Raw genomic sequence first — 23,057 nt, forward strand, 5'->3', positions numbered from 1 at the left:
TGCAGATAAATAGCCCTTTGCGCATAAAAGCATCGCCACCGGCCAAAAGCTTCCGCCCTGTCATGTCGTGTACCGAAAGTTTTCCTGTTTCGAGTCGCTGATATCGACAAAACCATCCACGGTGCCGACATGCACGGCCTCTGGCTTTCCGTACCTGCGGTCGCGCCGCTTGTTCTCATAGGTCGAGAGGGCCCAGTACGCGAACAGGACCACCATGGACGCGCAGTAGCAAGCCAGCATGGTGACTACGCCCGTCGTGTACTTGGGCGCTTGGTTCGCTACAAATGTTTGCGGTCCAATGAGGTTTCCGGCGGCGTAGCCAATGGCGACGAGACTATTACCATGGGGAAACTTCAATCAGCTGAAGATCTTTTGGGGGTCGCTCTGCTTGATAGACTTACCTGTAAGCGATGGACTTTTTGGTGTGTCCAGCGACATTGGCTTGTGGTAGGGATATACCAATAACATAGGGCGCTACGAAGGAATGAGTTATTGTCGCGAGCAGACCATTACACTCGAGTGAACTTACGCCAGTAAAAGTACATAAAGTAAAGTCCAATCATTTGGCCAGGAATATTCGTTCGAGGCAATCCGTATACCAGTGCAGTACCGAAAATCGGCAGCAGTAGAGCCAAAGATGCAACAAGGGTTCGCCGGTTGTGCCATTTTGCTGCCAGGTAGCTGAAGACCCACGCGCCACCCGTGGCCACAATGCCAAACGGCATGGTCAACAGACTCGACTCTAGCGATCCGAAGCCGAGGTTGTTGATGATGATGGTGCCAAACGTCTGGAGACCGCCGTTGGGAATGTTGATGAGAATGTTGAAGACGACAATGAGCCAGATGCGGGGGTCGAGGAAGGCGTCGGCGACTTGATCCCATTTCCAGACTCTGTTGGCGATACCGGTTCTGTTCTCGGCAAGGCGCTGCACGGCATGAAACTTTTGTTCCGCAGTCAGGAAATGGGCATTCATGGGGCTGTCTGGCAGTAGGAAGAACATGGCAATGGAGTAGACCACATTGATTGAGCCAGTCATGATGTAGAGATACTGCCATTTAAATAGAGGCGCGGATTCCGGTATCTTGCCCACGACAAATGCAAAGAATCCATTAAAGACGGACGAAAAGTAGGCAAAACTGACTGTCTCGGAATCAGTAGGGCTCAAGGTGAGGGGAAACTGTGTCGCCGGCTACTTACTTGCGTTCCTAGGGGGTTGCTCGTCCTTTTTGTAGAATGAGGCAACAATCATGGTAAGGGATGGTGTTATAGCCGCTTCCAAGAATCCCAAGAAGAACCGGAGCACCATGAAACCAGCCCATGATCGGCATGCTGCGTAGCATACAGTCAAGATGGACCACAAGAGCGATGCAGTGCAAAGTAGTCGGGCTGGCGGGATGCGTTGGACCAGATAAGAAGCAGGTACAAGCCCAATCAATGTCTAATAAAATATCAACCATCATATTCGCATGGTATGAAGATCACAGGGGGGCATGACTGACTCCGAGTGGCAGTATACTTCCGAGCCAGCTATATTGCTGTCCGACCATGCCATTGTCTGTTTGGAATCCGTAAAGTGATGCTGTGCCAATCTCGACTTTGTCAACGGCAGCAAGGGTTGCAGCGAATAGAAGCTGTAGTCGACGTGATACAGGTTAGTTCACAGATGGAAAGATTTCTTGAAGACCAGGTATCGTCGCAACCACTCACAATAGGAATCATCCATGCATCAATCTTCTTGACAATCTTCTTCTCCTTTTCTGGAGTAATGGGGCCATATTCTTCAGTGTTTACCAGATATCTCGCGGCCTCGTCAAGATTCTTGTCATCTACATTCTTGATGGCTTCCGATGTTTCGCCCTGTGAAGCGGAAGCAGTTGGCTGAATGTGGTCCAATTTGGAATCCTTTCCCAGTGCTTCGGCCATGCTGTATCGGATCACAATGGTCAATACTTGTCACAACAAAGTTTGTCTCTCGGCATCCGATAAAGAGCCATAGAATCTGGTTTGTAAAGGATCGGAACAGACATGGTCAACTCTTTGTACATGAACTCAGAGGAGACGGAAGCACGCTCCAAGGCAATCCGTCTTATCATGGCGAGATAAAGTCACAAATACCCAAAAGTCCCGCTATCTAACCTTGTTCCAAGGAACCCGTGTTACACACACTCGAGCTCACAAAGTGGAGCAGCATACAAAGTCAGCATGAAGATATGCTGGACAACTCTACACTAGGCTTGCACCGCAATGCAAACAGTGCCCACGATGGCCGTCTTAATGGCTTGGCTCAATTGGTAGACAACAAGGACAGGGATAACGATAACCACTATCGCAATGGCCAGTCGGGCAACATGGGGTTCAAGATAGCTCCACAGTTTGGGGGAAGCTCGAAGCGACGTGCATATTTAAGTCGGGAGAGTGCCGACTATACACAGTATCAATCCAAGGCATAGGCCCCTAAATGCACTGTTCCATCTCCAGCACCGCACAGCGATAGGCATTGGTGATCGGCTTTTCTGCTATGCAGCCGCTACGCACCGGGTGCAGGCTCGAGTAGCAAACGATAAGGATCGGTAAGTAAGGCAGTTCGAATCGACGTGAACCCTCAATTTGTGATTTGGAGTATGCATGGTGAGATCCGTCATACGGCTCATGCAGCTCGTGTTTAGGATGTACCGAAAGCGGCTCCAGAGTAGTATATTGTATATCTTAGCCAGGATTCCCTCTTAGCATGAGGCGCTTGCTCTCCAGTGACTGTATACATGAATATTGACAAAATCTCAGCTCATCATGGCTGTCGACAAGCCCGTCCCGGCCGTTGAGCCCAAGAGCGTAAAATTTGCGATTGGTAAGGAAGTAGCACTCCGACAAAGTTCCAATCATGACTGACTGAAAAGCACAGATCGTGGTGGAACGTTTACAGATGTCTGGGCATCCATTCCTGGCCGTGATGATATCGTGATCAAACTACTGTCTGTCGATCCCGCCAATTATGATGATGCGCCATCGGAAGGCATTCGGCGCGTGCTGGAACTCGTGTCGTCGTCGCCCATCCCCAGACATACACCTATTCCCAAGGATCTTATTGATTCCATCCGAATGGGCACTACAGTAGCAACAAATGGTAAGATTGGAACCCGACGTCTGCGCCGAAACTTCAACTAATGTGACTGCTTTGTGTAGCGCTTTTGGAAAGAAAAGGCACTCGACATGCATTTGTCGTGAATGAAGGCTTTGGCGATCTGCTCGATATCAGCTACCAATCCCGTCCGAAACTATTCGAGCTGGGTATCCGCAAGCCGGAACTTCTCTACGACGAGGTCGTCACCATCTCGGAACGGCTCACGGTCGAGCAGTTCGACGAAGACGTCAACCGAGCTAGCAAGCCTCCATTGGTCGAAGTTCCCGGTGAGCTCGTGAGGGGAAGCACTGGTGATATGCTGCGCATTATCCGCCCTCTAGACGAGACCGAGGTACGCACCAAGCTGGCCGCAGTCAAGGATAGGGGCATCGAGACCCTGGCGATATGCCTGGCGCACTCGTATCTGTATCCCGCGCACGAGAACCGCGTCGCCGAGATTGCCAGAGACATGGGATTCAGCCACGTCTCGACCTCGTCGTCGGTGGGTTCCAACATGATCAAAATGATCTCTCGAGGCAGTTCCGCGTCGGCCGACGCTTACTTGACCCCAGAGATTGTGCGCTACGTCTCGGGCTTTGCGCAGGGCTTTGCCGGCGGGAATCTCGATGGCGTTCGTTGCGAGTTTATGCAGAGCGATGGAGGTCTGGTCAGTCACAAGAACTTTAGTGGTCTGAGGGGCATCCTGAGCGGTCCGGCTGGTGAGTCAAGCCTTCAGAAATTGTCAGAAACGGTCACTGACCCAGAGATACAGGAGGTGTTGTGGGATATGCCCGTACATCATATGAAGGGAAATCTCCCGTGGTGGGATTCGACAGTAAGTGGCCCAAGCCTTCCCGTCTCATGCCTTCATTATTGAACAATTGGTGACCTTAACATGTGTAGTGGGAGGCACCTCAACAGATGTAAGCCGCTTTGGCGGCTCATTTGAGCATGTCTTTGAGACCACTACTGCTGGTGTTGCCATCCAATCCCCGCAACTTGATATCAACACGGTCGCTGCTGGTGGTGGCTCAATGCTGTTCTGGCGGGATGGCCTCTTCAAAGTTGGACCAGACGTAAGTTTCATCGCATTCTCAAGCGACAACTCCAGAAACGCTGATGCTTTTTGAAGAGTGCTGGTGCCCATCCTGGGCCGGCGTCTTACCGGAAAGGCGGGCCCTTGACAGTGACTGATGCAAATCTCTTGTAAGCCGCTTCCATGTTGACGGCATAAATATGTTCATGGCTAATATTTCCTCAGCCTGGGACGGTTAATCCCAGAGTACTTTCCCGCCATCTTTGGTCCAAACGAGGATCTTCCCCTTGACTTTGACATTGTCAAGGAGAAATTTGAACAACTGACAGAGCAGATCAACCGAGATACCGGTCGCTCAATGAAACCGATAGAGGTGGCGCACGGCTTCGTAGACGTTGCCAATGAGTCCATGTGCCGACCCATCCGAGCCTTGACGGAAGCTCGCGGATATGAAACCAGCCAACACAACCTGGCCACGTTTGGCGGCGCCGGCGGTCAGCATGCTTGTGAGATTGCGCACAAGCTCGGTATCCAGCGCATCATTATACATAGATACTCGAGCATCCTGTCCGCGTACGGCATGGCCCTCGCCGAGGTCGTACAGGAAGCCCAAGAGCCTAGCTCAGAGACTCTGTCCAATGATGCATTGGCCAGGCTGGAGGGCAGAATGGCCGATCTAAAGACGAGAATCACAGATGGATTGATCGGCCAAGGCATACAAGAAGGATCCATTGAGCATGTTGCTTACCTCAACCTGCGGTACCATGGAACAGAGACAAATTTCATGATCCCCTCGCCCGCTGACGGAGATTGGAGATCTGCATTCGAACGAGAGCACCTCCGGGATCTGTCTTTTATCTTCCCAGCGGATCGAAAGGTACTTGTGGACGATGTGCGTGTTCGAGGTATCGGCAAGAGCAAAGAAGTCAGCCAGGGCAATGAGCAGCTCGTGTCTGACCTCAAGTTCACCACCTTTTCAGCAGTAAACACCGGAGAAGACAAGACTGTGAGTGAGAATGGTCATGGTTGATATGATTGGTTTCTAACTCTACTCAGGTCGATGCGTATTTCTCCAATGGAGGTACACAACCAACCAAAGTCTTCCGCCTAGGCAATCTAGCGTCAGGAAGCGTTGTGGACGGACCAGCCATCATCATTGACAGCACGCAAACAATTGTCGTAATTCCAACTGCACAAGCCCGTATCCTGAGCTCCCATGTAGTCATTGATCTCCAGAGTGAGAAGGGCCGTCAGGATGAGGAAGAGCAGCAACTGGTTGTCGATCCCATCAAGCTCAGTATCTTTGGCCACAGATTCATGAGCATTGCGGAACAGATGGGCAGGACACTTCAAAAGACCAGTTTATCCTTGAACATCAAGGAACGACTGGATTTCTCTTGCGCAATATTCAGCCCTGATGGTGAGCTAGTTGCAAACGCGCCGTAGGTATATCGTGATGCCGGTATCTGCTATATCTGCTAATGAGGAGCCAGACACGTCCCAGTCCATTTGGGAAGTATGAGTTACGCGGTGAAATACCAACATAACTTGCACATGGGAAATCTGCGACCCGGAGACGTTCTGGTCTCGAACCACCCAGAATCAGGTGGCACGCACTTACCAGGTAAGAAGCGCCATTAACCATGACTTGGCCGCCCTTACTAAGTAATCATGCAGACATCACTGTCATCACACCCGTTTTTGATACTGAAGGCAAGACAATCTGTTTTTACACGGCCTCAAGAGGTCATCATCTCGATATTGGTGGATATCGAGGCAACTCTATGCCGCCGTAAGTTCAATGTGCCTAGTCTCTACCTGATCAGATTGCTGATTTTCAACCAGTGACTCGACGGAGCTGTGGCAGGAAGGTGCTGCTATTAGATCATTCTTCTTGGTCAGGGACAATCACTTTGACGAAGAGGGTATCGTGCGCATCCTCCTTGAGCCAGGCAAATATCCCAACTGCAGTGGATCCCGCCGCCTCGGTGACAATCTGTCCGATCTCAAGGCCCAGGTGGCAGCAAACGCCAAAGGCAGTAACTTGATCAACGCTCTGATGGAAGAGTATGGAAAGCACACTGTCCATTTCTACATGCGAAAGATTCAAGAAAACGCCGAGGTTGCCGTCCGTAACTACCTCAAGTCGGCCCACAAGAAATTCGGCTCCCAGCCCCTCAAGGCCAAGGAGTATCTCGACAATGGCTCAATGATGCAAGTCGCCATCACCATTGATGAAAGTGGGTTCGGCACCTTTGATTTTGCCGGCACAACTTGCGAGATGTTGTCGAATATGAATGCTCCCCCAGCCATTACCTACTCAGCCTTGATCTACACGCTGCGTCTGCTCATTGGTTCAGACATCCCCCTGAACCAAGGCTGCTTGGCCCCGACAAAGGTAATCCTGCCCAAGAACTGCTTCTTGAACCCCAGTACCGGGCCCGCCGTCTGTTGCGGAAACACCCTCACATCGCAACGTCTAGTTGATCTCTTCCTCAAGGCCTTTAGGGCAGCCGCCAACAGCCAAGGATGCATGAACTGCTTTGGATTCTTTGGCAACTGCATCTCGGAGAGCGGCGAGGAGGAATCGGGCTTTGGCTTTGGCTACGGCGAGACCATCTGCGGCGGCGAGGGTGCCGGCCCGTCCTGGCACGGCGCCAGCGGCGTCCAGATCCACATGACCAACACGCGGACCACGGACATTGAGATCATTGAAAAGCGGTACCCGGTGCTCCTACGCGAGTTTTCCATACGCAAAGGCAGTGGCGGGCGCGGCCGGTTCCGCGGCGGCTGTGGTGTCATCCGCGACTGGGAGTGTCGTCATCCATTGACTTTTGGTCTCATCACTGAGCGCCGGGTTCACCAACCAAACGGCATGTTTGGCGGCGAGAATGGAGAGTCGGGCGCCAACTATTGGGTCCAGAAGACGGAGGATGGCGGGGAGAGATGGATCAACATTGGCAGTAGAGGTCAGGTGGACATGAAGGAAGGCGACCGGTGTGTGATACACACTCCTGGTGGTGGAGGTTGGGGAATATCGGAAGAGGATGAGGATGCTACGGAGCGGGTGGCCACGATGACTTCGGAAGCCAGTCAGATCGCCTATCCTCGCGCAACGGGTAGTTTTCATGCTTATGCGGCTGCCCAAGAAGCGTCCTCTTAGCATGTTTTGACAGGATCAAGGTGTGTACAAAGCAAGATGAACTGATCAAGCCATCATAAGGGGCGGCAAAACCATGTTGATTGACATGATGTTCTGTTTATCATGAGACACCATGCAATAGAGTTTGGTTCAAGATAGTGAACATCATTCTTGAGCTCGTGAAATTTTGATGTTCTTGTGGGGAGAGTTTTGAGAAATGAAGTGTCACGTAGAAAGAGGGCGATCAATGATTTCATTAGCAGATACAAGACCTATTCATGAAGGCGAGTAGTCGTAACCATCTGTAGCACTCAACACACTGGAAATTGTAAAGAAGCTGCCCAGAGACAAGCTAAAAGGTCGGCGATCCACCCGACAGCAATGGTAAGTTAGCGCCTTGACAGGCCTGACAGGGGTTCGGGGAATGGTCCCCGCTGTGTACAAAGCACCACAGGCACCGATAAGAGATAAGCAAAAAATTTGGGAGTCGCATCCCGCCTCGGGCTACCCAGTATTTCCACTGGAAGCTTTTCAATGTACCTGAAGGGAGCATTTCCCAGCAGCAAACTCTCGCCTTTCGTTCTTGTTACTGTTTGCCCGCAATGACCAGCAAATCGCCCTTCAAGACCACCTTTGAGGCGGCCGAGGTCATCAGGCCCATCTTCACTGGTGGCGCAATTGGTCTGGACAATGGCGCCCGCGTCCTGGCGACGACCTTGGGAGAGGATGTCGTTTTCACCGACCTGAAGACGGGGAAGCACCTGGGAAAGGTTGAGGGAGATGGAGAGCAGATTTCCACTCTCACGAGTATGTCAATGTTTTCAATATGGGAGTCATGTCTCGATCATACTGACTAGAAACAGTAACACCATCCGGATCTCACCTCATTGTGTGCTCGCGATCCTTGTCCATGCGCATTTACTCATTGAAGTCGTCCGAAACGAACAGCACCATTAGCCACCAACTCCTGCGAACCCTGAAGCCTCATGCGACACCCGTCATGGTTCTCGCTGTCGACCGAACTGGAACTCTTCTTGCGACGGGCGGAACCGACGGTGGAATAAAGGTCTGGGACATTGCCGGCGGTTACATTACCCACACCTTCAGAGGGCCCAGCGTTCTTGTGTCTGCGCTGCATTTCTTTGAAGTGGCCGCCAACTCGAAAAAGGCCCTTGAGCCGAGTAATGCAAAGGACGACAAGAAGAAGAGGCGAAAGTCACAGACCGCGGCAGATGAGTCGGCCGAGGAGGAGTCAGTGACTTCTAGATTCCGACTTGCTTCTGGTAGCCAGGACGGCAAGGTTCGCGTCTGGGACTTGCACAAGCGCAGCGTTGTGGCAAACCTCGAGTCGCACGTGTCAGATGTCCAAGGACTGGATTACTCCCCCGAGCAGGATGTCTTGGTGTCCGCAGGTCGCGACAAGACAATTATCTGGTGGGACGTTCGATCGTGGAAAGTACGAAAAGTTGTCCCAAGTTTCGAGTTGGTTGAGACTGTTGGTTTTGTTGCCGAGGGAAGCATCACATACACGGCTGGATCCAATGGTTGTCTACGCTACTGGGACACGGAGACGGGTCGGGAGCTCACCAAGGAGCAAAACGCAAAGGCCGAACCCGAGGCGATCGTGGGCGCCCTCTCGAGACCCGAGTTGCCTTTTATCATTTTGCTCCAAGTTGACCACACATTGGCTCTTTACCACCCGCCCACCAAAGAGTCCAGCTCGCAGATCCCAGAGCCATTCAGAAGGATATCCGGTACCCACGACGAGATTATCGACCTCCAGTATCTTCTTCCAGACTCCTCCATGATGGCCCTGGCTACAAACTCTGAAGACATCAGATTGGTCTCAGTCACCGAGCCTGGTTCCGGCGCCATGGTTTCGTCGGAATATTTTGGACAAGACGTTGCGCTTCTCAAGGGTCACGAAGAAATCATCATTTCACTTGACGTGGATTGGTCAGGACACTGGGTCGCAACAGGAGCCAAGGACAACACTGCTCGTGTCTGGAAAATTGACCCCGCCAACAATTCCTACACATGTCACGCCGTCTTTTCCGGACACGCTGAATCGATTGGTGCTGTGGCATTCCCGCGAACGAGACCGCAGGAAGGCTCAAAGGCATTTACTGACCCTTTGAGCCACCCGCCCGCTTTCCTGATCACAGGATCACAGGACCAGACCATCAAGAAATGGGAGATCCCACGTGAGTCACAGGGCACCAAGAAGGGTCTTCGCGCAGTGTATACCCGCAAGTCTCACGACAAGGATATCAACGCCATCGATGTGAATCCTTCGTCGCAACTGTTTGCTTCTGCTTCTCAGGACCGCACAGTCAAAATTTGGTCTACGCAAGAGGGTGAAGTCCAGGGTATTCTGCGCGGCCACCGCAGAGGTGTGTGGTCCGTCAGTTTCGCTCCCTCGAATACCCCTATCATTCAAGGCGAACAGGGCCCCGTGGCTGGAAAGGGTGCCATGATCACTGGCAGTGGTGATAAGACTGTCAAGCTTTGGAGTTTGACAGACTATACATGTTTGAGAACGTTTGAAGGCCACACCAACAGTGTTCTCAAGGTAGTGTGGCTGAACATACCATCTAATGAAGAGCGATCGAAGAAACCCACCCTATTTGCCAGTGCAGCCGGTGATGGCCTTGTCAAGGTTTGGGACGCCAACAGCGGTGAGACCGAGTGCACTCTGGACAACCATGAAGACCGAGTTTGGGCTCTCGCAGTGCAACGGCAGACAAACATGATTGTGTCGGGAAGTGGAGATTCGACTGTCACTTTCTGGAAAGACACTTCTTCGGAAACACAAGTTGCTGCCACCCAAGAGCAATTGAAATTGATTGAGCAGGAGCAGGAGCTTCAAAACCACATACACGCTGGCTCATACCGAGAGGCCATTGTGCTAGCGCTGCAGCTCAACCACCCCGGTCGCTTGCTTTCATTGTTCACGAGCGTAATCAACACAAAGACGCCCGAAGCTGGCAGCCTCACAGGACTGCTGGCTGTGGATAAAGTATTGGCCAGCTTGTCTGATGAGCAGCTATTTATGCTTCTCTTGAGATTACGAGACTGGAACACGAACGCAAGGACGGCGCACGTAGCACAGCGGATTCTTGGCGCTCTCGTGAGGAGTTATCCCGCATCAAAGTTTTCCAACTTGTCCGTAAAGGGTGCCCGTGGTCAGAAGAGTTTAAAGGAGGTCCTGAACGCCCTCAAGGTTTACACGGAAAGGCATTATAAGAGAATGGAGGAACTAGTGGATGAGAGTTATTTGGTCGAGTATACCCTGCAAGAGATGGACAGTCTTGCGCCAAGTCTGGGCGATATGAACATTACGGATGGCACAGATGGTGATGTGATCATGGCGGCATAGACTTGGAGTTGATAGAGTCGCTTTGTACATGTCAAATCAAAGTCAATTTTGAATAAGGAGGAGCCTATTCTAGCTCTTGCATGCTTGTTTGCTATATGTAGCAACCATTATAGGGCCCACGCCCAGCTGGTGACTGATGAAGGGTCATGGCATGACACGCTGAAGCATTCGGTATGGATTCTGCCAAGAGCAAGTAGGCAGTCTCAGGAGACGGTAACCTTGTAATAGATGGGATGGTGTGAGGAGAAGCATCTTCGCTAATGTCATGCGGCTCGGCCGCAGTTGGGGCGATCGGACGAACGCGACGCTCGGCGCTTGGCTCACCAGGAAGAGAATTTTATGACCGAGCATTGTTTGCGCAGGTGTCACTGATGACAAGGCTAGATTACTTGCGATTTGTGGTAAAAAATCTATCTGAAGTCGAGTCGTGCCCGTTCTTGTTTCGACTTGGTGGATATGGATTGGGGTCCCCCCTGGCCCCTAGTTCATCTCTTTTTTTTTTACCATGGATTGACTGGTGGAAACATTCCCACGCCCAGCGTTACACTGGGGGGCCCGCGACAAGAAAACCCCCGGCGGTCGAACGGAGCTGGGCCCCGGATTCCTCAAAGGGTATCTCGGCATAGATCTGGTCGGTAGATTCGTGCATATTCGTGCATGCGTGCAGGTCCCGTGCCACCATTCCTTTTTTTGAACTTTCTTATACTCTGTCACCCCCGTCCCCGGGCTACAGATTTGATGATGATCGTCGCATTATAAGATTGACCACTAGTCGTTCGTTTTATACTGTACATACTACCTGTACCACCAACGAGGTTGTTATACTCACCAAGGCCGGCCCTATAATATTTTCCAGCTTATTCGAAACTCGAAACAAGAGACCGTCCAGGCTTTACTTTCATTGTCACCAAATTTTTTGTTATTATTTCTCGTTCGTTTCAGCAAAAATGAAGTTTGCATCTCCCCTGCTGGCTTTGGCCCTCAGCGCGCTGCACGTCGCGGCATCGCCCACGCCCGTCGACGCCGAGCTGGCGCCCCGGGCCACGCCGACCCTCTACCTGTGCGGCGACAGCACAATGGCCAAGAACGGGGCCAACGACGGCGACACGGACGGCTGGGGCCAGTACATTGGCGACTACGTCACCATCACGACGGTCAACAATGCCATCGGCGGCCGCTCGGCGCGCTCGTACTGGGACGAGGGCCGCTTCGCCTCGGTCGCTGCCGCCGTCACCTCGGGCGATATCGTCGTCATCGAGTTTGGCCATAATGATGGCGGCTCCCCCGAGTCCAGTGACAATGGCCGCTCCGACTGCCCCGGCGCCGGGACCGAGACATGTGTCTCGGACAGCACGGGCGCGACTGTCTACACTTTTGTCTACTATGTCATTCAGGCTGCCAAGTTGATGACTGCAAAGGGCGCCACTGTCATTCTGTCTTCGCAGGTAAGAACCCAGTCCCCTTCTTTCATATTTGGTTGTACTTTAAGCATGTCTACAAAACGACAAGCTCTGCAAGAATTCACAGCAATATACACTCACCCAAACAAAATCGCTAACGAAACTAATTCAACTAGACCCCCAACAACCTCTGGGAGACGGGCTCGTACGTCTACTCGGCCCCGCGCTTCGTGGGCTACCAAAAGACGGCGACGACGGCCCTCGCCAGCTCGAGCGTCACCTTTGTGGACCACTTCCAGGCCGTGGCCAACATGTACGCCAAGCTGGGCAACAGCGCGACCAATGCCCTGTACCCCAACGACCACACGCACACGAGCCCCACGGGCGCCGACCTGAGCGCCCAGGCTTTCGCCGAGGCCATTGCCCAGGCCATGAACGGCACGACTAGTCTCAAGTCGTACGTGGTCAGCGATTACCCGACTCCGTACCGTTTGTAAAAGAGATGGCGTGTGTATGTGTGCACACAGTTCTGGCGCTGGGAATGAGGACGTCTTCGATTCTAAACTGTCTATATTTATCTTGCAAAAGCGTCATGTGGATGCATTATAGCCTTGTACATATATAGCATCAACTACCATATTTGAGCATTTTCGGCGAGTCTCTTGGTGTGATGGGTGATGTGATTCTTGCTGGATCCCAGAGATTATTTCGTTCCTCTTTCAAAAGTCGCTCATCGGTAGAGTCCTAGTCCCGGTCCCTTGAACAGGCGATCCTTCCAACTCTTCTTCTTGTTGGTTTCTTCGTCTGTTGTCAAAGTCTCGCCAGCTCTGTCGGCATTGACAATGTCCCAGTTCGTGCCGGCGTGCGCATAGCCGCAGTCTTCTCTAGCTGCATGCGGCTTTCCCAGGTTGCGCTTCGCCGTGGTGGGCTTGCTGCTTGACTGTGGCTTGCCCTCTTCCTGGACTGCTGCTGGCTTCTGATCATTTGTTGTTGCCGTCATATTGTAGGTAGGTCTTCTCAAATTGTGTGATGAATGTTGGAGAATTATGTCAAGTATGAATATTAAGAGGTTAGTAAATGCACTATGAAATATAAGCTTGTTTCCGGGTATCACGCCGGGTTTATACTTGAAATTAAGTGGAGACGATGATGGAATTGCAGCGGCGCAGCGGCGCAGCAGAGGAGCTGAGCCTTCTTGTGTGGGTGGGACGAGCAGTGATATGCAGACTATGGCGATCAGACATGTTTTGGGGGAAGCTTACAGGGAAGCCAATGCTCAGCCCTACAAGGTTGTAGTCATCTGCCATTGCCAATGTCCTTGCTGCACCAAGTCAGCGAGGCAGCAACACAACCAGTACAAGAACAACACTTGTCAAAGTCACAGGACAACGTAATGACTTTCGCAACGCGGTCTCAATGGAAGGTTCATGTTTTACTATTCCTTTTCAATGTCGAAATCATTGTTCTTGCTCTGGGACTGCCGATACCGAACCCCTGCTTGCTGTCTTCAAAGAACATGCTCGGCGTTTCTCAAAGACGTTGTTCGGCGACAGGAACGATTGTTATACTACATGAATCCGATTCCGAGAAGCACTGAAATAAGCTTCAGTGTATATATAACCTGGCTCAATGCCCTGACCAAAAATCATCATCTACCTCCATTCACTAGAAATTCCCAACAGCTAAAATCATTAACCCATCACATTCCCAAAGCCGAATCTTCAAGAGCTCGAGGCAATGCATTTCATCACCAAGGAGGGAGACGAAAAGTGTCTTCAAGCATGGAAAGTATTTCAGATCATCCCGGCAACTTTTACCTTGCAACGACTCTTGGCAACGAGCAAAAGTTTTGCCATTCTCGAATTCCGCGATAAACCCCTGCTTAAAAGTTTAGCCAGTAGAATCGCCTCCAGACACGTTTAGACTTAATGACATCGAGTGCAGGCCCTGAGCGTGGTCGCCAACGGTTAGAGCTGCAACAAGATATTCGGAGTTCGAGATAATATTTAGAAATCTATAGACAGACTTCTGAGACAATATCCTCCCACAAGATACACATTATAAGATAAGTAGCTGCGGATAATAATACAGACCAGGTAGTAAGTGCTACTACTGCAAATCTATTCAAAGTCAAAACAGTTATAGCCAAGGATAGATTAGCATAGCTTGTTTGTTTAATGGAAGCAGAAACACTCCAGAAGCTATCTACAGATTGGTGCAGCAGCCAATTCGAGTAGTCTGGGGCCGGACTCGGGCCGAATCTCTAACCGTATGCCTAGTACGCATATCGAGGAAAACAGCGCGGTCCCTAGCAATTCGCTGAAGATGCAAAGTCAGGCAAGGGGTGATGCGATGAGGCACTCCAAGCCATCTCTCAATGGAATTAGAAAACGAGCTATTAAAGCCGAAATTACTTTGTGAGATCCTTCGGTATTTGCCTTAGTAAAGCAGCACTCAAGATTTCAGTTTTAGAATAAAGACACGGACTGCCAAGTTCACACCCACAATGATTTTCTTGTTTTATACTTTTCTAACCTAACATCATGAGGACTCGTACTGTATCCATTGCGAAACAGGATGTGCTCTGGGGCCTCAAAAGCGGACCCAGCCCACCCGTACCTGAAGGATTCGAGTTGATATTCACTCATCCAAAAATCCCAAGCTAAAAAACACAAGAAATTTGAGTATTACAGAGTAGAAGCCCTTAGTATATGCTCAGGATATTATATCCACCATGGAGCCGTCCACATGGACTTGAACACATCTTCGACTCCGAATTCTCCTATATATAACCTGCACCGAAGTGGCAGTCGTATCGTCAGCCAGCAAAACGATGGGACAGTGACAAGGGCATACTTACCAAAGACTTTATTTGCCGTTTATCAACCTTTCCTTCCTACGACCAAGAGATGCTCTTGTAAAGTCGGTCATGGACTCTTGATGGTAGCTGCACAAATCTTGTAATTCGTCCAGGACCTTCACCATTTCAAGCTTAGCTCTTTCGATTGTCGCAGGATACCTTCCATCTGTTTCCCACCTCTTGATATCTTTCGTTATCTTCTCCAATTTACGCTTTTGTATAGATATATTGGAGCAAAGGTGACAGGATTCATCGATATGAATGGTGAAAGCAATAAGCTTCAATCCGCAGGTCTCACCTATTCGGTGCTCCTTTTCACATTGAGATTCTAATTTGCCCCATTTCCAAAACCCGCAAGCCCATCGTGTTTGCTCAAAAAAGCACATGGCATTCCAAGCCTTGTTGGCAAGTGGATCGAGAACTGAAGTCGAAATATGATGCTTACAACCTGGTGTATAACGGGGAGAAGGATGGTATTATGGCTGATATGGTAGAAAGGAAATCACATTAGATGTAATCAGACATGTTGCAGACAATCTTGTCAATAAAGTGGGGTGGCAATGCAGTTGGCTACAGGTCTTTTACCTTCCAAACCCTCGGTAACCAATCCCATCGTGCATGGAAACGCTGAGAGTAACCAATTCAGGATCACAAAAAGCATGACTATGCTTCTTCTAGGAAAATGTTTCGGGACAGAGGATGATTTTACTGCTCTCTTGTTGGGTGCTAGGCACCAGGCTAGGTAGCAATCAGTACCTGACTTTCCCCCGCAGCTGCAACAGCTTTCCGCCTACTTTTCACACCACACTATAGCTACACTTTGCCACGCATAGATTGAGAGATCCAAACCTAAAGATCATCACTCTTGTGGCCCCGTAGCTGGTATCACTTTCCTTTCCTTTCCGAATTACCTCTCCCGTTGTTTCCGTGTGTACCCGGTACAACCCCGAAGGCCTCTAGCCTTACATCTCTGGCCATCAACCTTCTGAAAGACCGTGATAGCAAGTAAGGGATGAAAACCAGGACCCAGGTCCAACTGCTAACAAGCTCGGTATTTCTCTTAGGCGGTCTGATGAGCATCGGACTTGTTCTACGTCCTATTCGCCGGAAGCACAACTGACTTCATGAAGAAAAGACATCCACTTCATCAGTACTGTGTAGCTTTTAGAACGAGACGCCCAGCTTAACGCGAGCGACATTGATGTGGACTCACCATCACATTCTGCTGGCATTGTCACTGTAATATTATCGGAGCAATATTTCTCCGGCCAGCTCGACGACGGTAAGGCCGCATTTAGGACTCGACCAGCTACGCGAGGAGCTTGAGTATATGGAACGGTGTTAGTAATCAAGTGGATAGCATGCTCAGCCATCATGTAGAGGAGCATCAAATGATTTAAGTGATTGGAGAGGGAATCGGCGATGCTATGGCGCAATCGAGGGGGCGGGTGATGGGTGCGAATCGTGATGTGTGCCGCGAGGAACTTGGCTGAGGAGCAGGATTACACACCTGGCATGCCTCTGGCCAATGCTAGGAATATACACCACTTATCATGCGAAAACAAGAAGCAAGGCATTTGGGAAGGTCCAAGAAAGTGAATTTGAGTAATCCCAGAATCATAGACGAGGATTCATCAGCCATTGCGATTTCTAAATATTATTATGATCTCTATCTTAGACCCAAATCAGCATGCCAGCTGTTTTCCCATTCAGTTCATAACGTATACTTATGGCGAGAGTTTCGTGCCCATTGGACGAGAAAGCTTAACCCCTTTGCCATAACGATCTTGAAACTGATTTCCCTCAGGGCGTCTATTGGGCGAGCCTTGATTAGGACCTGATTGTATGATCTCTTCATCGGCTTCTTTCAATTGATCTTGATTGCTCATTGACAGCTTGGTGAAAGCAAGTATAGTTTTTTGGTAACTGTCATCACTGATTTGTCCACCCACGTGCCGTGATCTGCCTTTTAAATCGATTCTTCTGGCAGTAACAAGGTCTCCTACTGTTGATACTGAGAAATCGTAGGTGTCATCAGCCATAGTAATATCTTCAAATACATTGCGCCGCTCGAGACCAACGAAGTCATCTGCCTCTGACACAAGCTTGATACATTGACGAACACTTTCGCTCGTTTCTTTCAGCTGAGAAAGCTGTATTGCAGTCGACTGTGACGCTGGAACTGATCTTATAGTTTCCATTTGTTTGTTGATGCTCTCCTCATGAATCTGCAATCGGGATACAAGAGCTTGAATCGAGCCTTTGGTGGATCCCAAACCTTCCTTGACATATTTTCGTGCCGAGTCGCGTTGCCAATACTGAGGGTTTTCCTTCACTGTTGGTTCCAGCTCCTCAATGCGCGCGGCTAATTGAGCACAGATCAAGAGACCTTGTTGAGTGCTGTCCTTCTCTTCCAGCATCGCTTGCCACTCAATGTCGTCATTAGCTGGAACAACAGTATCCCCAGCCGCTAGACGTCGCACTTTTTCATCAAGCTGGTGCAAATGTTCCTGCAAATCGTTGGTGGTATCGCGAATCATGTCGTGATAGTCGTCGAGGACTTTGGGAGTGATAGCGGCAACGCGACTGCGATTTCAAAGCAAGTTAACCCTCGTGGAACGGGGAATAGCAACGAGGATCTTACATATTTGCGTTAGCCAGAGCTATGTTTATCGTAGATTTATACCCAGCCAGCATAGCCTGGAAATCTGTGATATCTCCTTGCAGATATTTCTGCGTTAGCCAGTCCCGGAAGCTAGGCCGCGAAGCTGTTGAGTGTTTAGAACATCGAGCAATAATTTCGCCGTATTCCTCGCAGGCTCTGCCGCAGCGGTGGAGAGGAAGCTGAAGCGCTTTAAAATCGAGCTCGGGGTTGTTGTTCACCGTCTCCAGAAGCGACTCGAGAACCTCGGACAATTCCCCAAGTTCGTTTTTAAGAGCTCGTGCCCTTTTGTCTTGACTTTGAAAGTTCCGTACCGTCTTATATAGGGCCACGCTGGACTGAAAAGCGAATGTAACGAGAGCAATGACACCAGAGGATACGCTGAGTGGGTCTGCCATCGTGACACGGTTTTGCGCTAATGCTCTAGGGATAAACCGCAAAGAAGAAACAAAGGCTCGGGAGGCACAATTTCGTTACTGGGCGGGTGCTGCTATAAATCACTCATTCGAAGCGCCGGCACCTCATCGGGACTGACTCGCGCTGCATTAGACATTAGCGCTCAGCCCGACCCCGTAGCGCAATCGCTTATCATCCTTGAAAGGCCAACATGGTATCGTACTAGTGTATGGTATATCAGGCATATAGGCATTACACAGTAGACTACAACGAACCAGCGCACTGAAACCCCTCGATCTCCTGTGGATCTTCCGAAAAAAGGCCAATTCGGCCTCTAGCAGCACCGCAAGGCAGGTTCATGCTAGTCCAATCAGTCGTGCAGCTTCTCACGCCAGGAGGCGCAGTAGGTCTTCGACTCCACAAAAAGCCGGGTGCTTCCTGAGGGGCCTTGGTGCTCTAACCTATCGCTTTAATGCTACCAACTTCACATTTTATACCTCTGATGAAGGCGTTACCAAGTGGCTAGTGTGCATCTTGAGACGAAAGATCCTAATCGAATGGCCATGCTTTAATCTAATACTCTTTGCAGTTAATTCGTGCATCACTAGCTCTCAGACCCATCGAACAGAGCTTGAGGCGCCATATCTCGACCGCTGCTATCCCGGTAGCGCCGTATAATGCGACTTTTGCAGCTTTAAGCTAACGGCGAGATATCGGTTACCCGAAGGCATCGATCGCAAGGACGACCTGAGTATGCAATACTTTCACATACCTCGGACCAAGAGTGCGAGGATGTCAATTTCCAAGATATTCAGCAGGGGCGCAGGCGAGGCAAGCTGGGATACGATAAACTCCAATTAGGCAAGCTCTGCAGAGCTCACGGAATCAATTCACTCTATGTTCAACTGCTACAAGTCTGCGAAGAATTGCTATATCTAAATTACGGATGTCACGAAAAATAATCGTTATTAGTATAGAGAAATCTACCTATTGATGTGGGAAATAGCGTTCGAGGCAAGCAGGTGGTTCACCCATGGCTGGACGCTTTAAAAACTGCTCGCACCATTAAGCGTCAAATTTTTTTCTTTTAAAGGACGGATAGAAAGTTGGAGACAAGACCTCGCTAGACTCGCTAGAGACAATTATTAGTCGAATTACAGGCAATCCATCTTTCGCGATACTTGGACGCCCACTCTCAGAATCTCAATTTGAAGAGCGATTGTCTTGGTATAATAATCGCATAACCTCACGAGAAGAGGATAGGGTTTATTCTCTGCTTGGGATTCTGAATATAAGCGCATTAGTGATATATAGCGAAGGTTATCAACGTGCACTGGAGGAAACAAATCGAGATTCAGCTTCGAGAGGCCTACGGAAGAGGAGATCTTAGCATCAATTACAAACAGTACTTTAACTTTTCGCAGATCGCTTCTTCCAAGGGTAGGCCACCGAAACACACAATCACTAATGCTGGCGTCTTGAATCCGATTATGGCTGCAAAGAGGGGCAACATTTTCAAAGACATTACCATGTCCGATAATGCTTACAGTATATGCTTATTAAATACGAGCGTGGAGCTCAGGAATATCAAGATGACGGAGAAGGCCATGCATTTCTACCGCCAAGCTGACGATAAAACTTTCCAGAAATTTGTGAAGATTATTTCCATACCATCGCACACAATTCAAAGTGTCACTCAACGAATGCATAAAAGGCCTGAAAGCAGTAGTTTAATCCCTGAGCATGGCCTCGAAGTTATAACCGATGAATTCGGCGAAGAAAGCGCGTGTACTTGCAATAGTTGCGAGCATTCGAGGTTGGCTTAAAATTTTGAGCACTATAGCATTTAATGTCTAGACTGCTATAAGTAATTGCGTTACGGCTCACTCGGCCTGATATTGCCGTGATCAATGTTACATATGGATTGCGTGAGAGAATATCTTAATAATAAATATGCGAGTTGTGCTTAGAGCTTTATATCAATTTGTTTCATGTCCGGCAGATGTGGTCGATGCCAGATGTTTCGCGAGCGTGAAACCCGGGCCATGACGCTTGCCAAAAGGTGGCTCAGGCTTACGCGATACATCATCACCACCGTCCGCCGACATTGATGTTTTGCGGGTATGCTCCTGAAGTCCAGTCTGATGGTGAATACTGATGGTTTTGAAGTCTTGTGACAACTGCTGTAGGGATTCTTCACTAAAGTGACCTCCAGCTTGTTTCAATCTTAAGCCGTTGCCTCGATTCTTTCCGTTGACCGGTTTGCCATTCGTTGAAACCATGAATTGAATTGTATCATCCCCTTCCGCATGGTTCTCAATATTGCTGATCTGGGACTCCAGGACTGCATCAATATCTGTGCAGAAATTGAGGCAGTGTCTCAAGGTTTTCGCTTCAGCTTGAAGTTCATTCAGCGATGCCTGTTCACGAGTGCGTATAGTCGCAGATGAACCACTGCTGAGGCTATCGGTAATCGTTTTTCGACGTTTCTCGAGTTGTTCTAATGTGAAGCGCATGTGGTGCATACAACCATCCAGCCCTTCTCCAAAAAGCATTTCAGAGGTTGTGTTATGGCGTTGGCTATTGGTGGAGTTCTGTTCGTTCCCAAAAAAGTCGACTTGGATTTTCTCGATTGCCTGTGAGAGCATGGCACAGAACTCGAGACCCTTTTCTGTACTCCGTTGTTCCTCTTCCATGCTTCGGCGGACAGTTTCATCGAAACTCGGACCACTAGCCGCACGCTGAGTCAAGACCTCGAGTTTCTGCTGAACATCTTGTAAGTGAGCCTCCAAGTCCGTAGTTGTTGTAGCGATAAGGTCTCGGCAAGAATAGATAGCTTCGGTCGTAGTTGCGGATGCACGACTGCGAATATACGACCGTTAGCTACTTTATTAAAGAAGGACGCGGGGTGTCTCACAGATTTGCGAAGCTCAGCACGACGGTAATGGTAGACTTATAACCAATTAGTTGTTGCCGGAAGCCCTCAATGCCGTCGCCGCCGCAATATTTGAGCTTCGCCCAATCCCGGAAACTCGTCCGATCGACGCGAGAACGCGAGCAATACGTAAGTAATTCGTTTTGAACGTCATCGCAGGACCGCCGGCACTGCTCTAGTGTGAGTCTGAGGGCAGTAAGATCTAGGTCAAGGCCCAGATCGCCTGTCCTGGAGAGTTTCTGCAAAACCGATACTAGTCCCGATAGCTCCGTAAGGAGCTCCCGAACCTGGCGGGGATGGGACTTGAAATCATTAATCGTGTCATAAAGCTGGGCACCAGACTTGAACGCAAAGACTGCAAGGGCTAGGACGCCTGAAACCAGTCCCACGGGCTCCGCCATTGGACTTCAGGAAATATTTATCGGTCAAGGTCAAGACTGAGGTCGTAAGTTCTTTAGTGATAAGGCCGATGAACTGCTGTAGCTGCGGGATATATAGGCAAAGGAGATAGCCGCGCGTTACACTCGTACATACGTGGTAAAGCTATCTGTAAGGTGATTGGCTGAAAGCCGTACATTCATACAGACAAACAGACAATACGCATTATCATCACCTTGAAGTTTTGAGCAATTGCAGGTACGAGGATGCTACTTCGGCGGGCTGACGTGACTCGAAGTAGAACATGCGGAGTGGGGTGCTTGCATCGAGCTTAGCCACGACGATTAGTAGTGTATGAATAGATAAGCGCCAACGACCTACATTATGTGGGGTTGGTGTACCTAGCGGATTTTGAGCACCACTTATAAATCATTCTTGGATGTGCCGTGTCAGCAGCCGAAGCGAGCACCAGCCAGTAGGCGGGAAGGTCAGCCCCTCGTCAGGATCGATCAAAGCATGCAATGGATTCGCTTATCCATGAAGACCGACACCAGAATGCCACGAACATGCACCCATGCATTCGGCAAACAAGTGTCAGGAGCCATGCATTAGTCAATTGACATTCGCTGGCTGATAGCCCAACTTCATACAGCCATAAGTCTACCATAAAAAATGTGAAAAATAATTTTGAAATTATACAATAGATTGAATTCTCTTGGAGTTATTTCTCTTATTTTTATTCTTTCGAGATCAAGTGTTTTGACTGGTGATATGTAGAGTTGAAAACACAGTGTCTTGGTGACGAATGTCAATTGACTAATGCATGCATGGGTCCTGGTGTATTGAGCGCTTAAGAAGGACAAGAGGCGGGTCTGGTGCCTCTGGACCAACCCCACGGAACTTACCATGTCTGCCAGTTGGGGCAGCTGGTCGACAAGATTGTGGTCTTGATGTCGTGCCTGACTATGGATCGTCTAGATCATGACGATCCAGATGATGAACCAGGGTAAGGATCGTGCTCTTAACAACGATCCGAGAATACCATGAGTGAGGGAAGGAATGTATACACTAGGGACGGAGTTTCTACAGGTAATTACTCTTCGCTCAGTTTTACCTTGGCTAGCACTCCCAGTTAGCCATCTGGAGGCGCTTTAGCGGACTTGAAAATAGCCGATGGTTGATCGCCAACTAGCCCTATTTCTAAGAATAAGTCTACATTTTATAGAAATGATAATATGCTGTGTTCACAGTAGTAGTATCACCGCGAGGTCTACTTCATTCTCGGAGGTTCTTCGAAGCATTGCTTTATGCAAGCCATCGGTTCTCTGGCTTATTGAGAGATACAATATGGAGGGCTTATGGTCGCCGGCATTGTTTTCGCAGCTATTAAATAAACCGAATTCCAGAAAATCCGGCGCAACACCAGCTTTTACTAACCATCCTCCTGCCGCCCTTGAATTTAGGAAATGTAAATTACTATTTGCCAGATCAAACCACGGAAATATTTTTTTTGTGCAACAAGCAAATGCTTTTGGGGCGAAAAGCCATCCGGTGTTAGATATGTTCGTGCCGGAGGACCATTCGAGCTCTTCGGGCCGAGCACAAAGGGTGGGGGGATTGTCAACGGGCAGGAGAAGAAAGTGCTTCCCCATTGGACCATATACGATGGCGTGCAATGACGTCCGAGAGATCTCTATCGTGAGTAGTACCGCATTTGTCTCCTCGGCAATTTCAGGCGAATGCAGCGACA

The 23,057-nt window shown here is 49.6% G+C and overlaps 7 protein-coding genes across 7 annotated transcripts; 3 read left to right on the plus strand and 4 right to left on the minus strand.

The window, feature by feature from the left end:
• Positions 1-60: 60 nt before the first annotated feature.
• Positions 61-1,924, minus strand: PFICI_10913 (uncharacterized protein; the record flags this gene model as incomplete). Its single annotated transcript, XM_007839494.1, has 6 exons — positions 61-334; positions 402-474; positions 530-1,137; positions 1,195-1,439; positions 1,501-1,632; positions 1,709-1,924. 6 exons carry the CDS (start codon positions 1,922-1,924, stop codon positions 61-63), a joined length of 1,548 nt encoding a protein of 515 aa, XP_007837685.1.
• Positions 1,925-2,788: 864 nt separating this feature from the next.
• PFICI_10914 (uncharacterized protein) lies at positions 2,789-7,318 on the plus strand (the record flags this gene model as incomplete). The annotated part of the gene is made up of 11 exons (XM_007839495.1): positions 2,789-2,846; positions 2,901-3,122; positions 3,182-3,838; positions 3,892-3,954; positions 4,023-4,195; positions 4,252-4,325; positions 4,381-5,161; positions 5,212-5,597; positions 5,649-5,779; positions 5,833-5,947; positions 6,001-7,318. The coding sequence occupies 11 exons, from the start codon at positions 2,789-2,791 to the stop codon at positions 7,316-7,318; spliced, it is 3,978 nt and encodes a 1,325-aa protein (XP_007837686.1).
• A 581-nt stretch (positions 7,319-7,899) lies between these two features.
• Positions 7,900-10,676, plus strand: PFICI_10915 (uncharacterized protein; the record flags this gene model as incomplete). The annotated part of the gene is made up of 2 exons (XM_007839496.1): positions 7,900-8,104; positions 8,161-10,676. 2 exons carry the CDS (start codon positions 7,900-7,902, stop codon positions 10,674-10,676), a joined length of 2,721 nt encoding a protein of 906 aa, XP_007837687.1.
• A 947-nt stretch (positions 10,677-11,623) lies between these two features.
• Positions 11,624-12,573, plus strand: PFICI_10916 (uncharacterized protein; the record flags this gene model as incomplete). The annotated part of the gene is made up of 2 exons (XM_007839497.1): positions 11,624-12,121; positions 12,253-12,573. The coding sequence occupies 2 exons, from the start codon at positions 11,624-11,626 to the stop codon at positions 12,571-12,573; spliced, it is 819 nt and encodes a 272-aa protein (XP_007837688.1).
• A 233-nt stretch (positions 12,574-12,806) lies between these two features.
• PFICI_10917 (uncharacterized protein) lies at positions 12,807-13,076 on the minus strand (the record flags this gene model as incomplete). Its single annotated transcript, XM_007839498.1, has 1 exon — positions 12,807-13,076. The coding sequence occupies one exon, from the start codon at positions 13,074-13,076 to the stop codon at positions 12,807-12,809; it is 270 nt and encodes an 89-aa protein (XP_007837689.1).
• A 3,587-nt stretch (positions 13,077-16,663) lies between these two features.
• PFICI_10918 (uncharacterized protein) lies at positions 16,664-17,996 on the minus strand (the record flags this gene model as incomplete). Its single annotated transcript, XM_007839499.1, has 2 exons — positions 16,664-17,522; positions 17,581-17,996. 2 exons carry the CDS (start codon positions 17,994-17,996, stop codon positions 16,664-16,666), a joined length of 1,275 nt encoding a protein of 424 aa, XP_007837690.1.
• Positions 17,997-19,973: 1,977 nt separating this feature from the next.
• On the minus strand, positions 19,974-21,330 carry PFICI_10919 (uncharacterized protein; the record flags this gene model as incomplete). Its single annotated transcript, XM_007839500.1, has 2 exons — positions 19,974-20,856; positions 20,912-21,330. 2 exons carry the CDS (start codon positions 21,328-21,330, stop codon positions 19,974-19,976), a joined length of 1,302 nt encoding a protein of 433 aa, XP_007837691.1.
• Between the last annotated feature and the right edge of the window lie 1,727 nt (positions 21,331-23,057).

This window comes from Pestalotiopsis fici (assembly GCF_000516985.1).
Source record: "Pestalotiopsis fici W106-1 unplaced genomic scaffold PFICI_Scf_8, whole genome shotgun sequence".
NCBI classification, from domain to species: Eukaryota; Fungi; Ascomycota; class Sordariomycetes; order Amphisphaeriales; family Sporocadaceae; genus Pestalotiopsis; species Pestalotiopsis fici.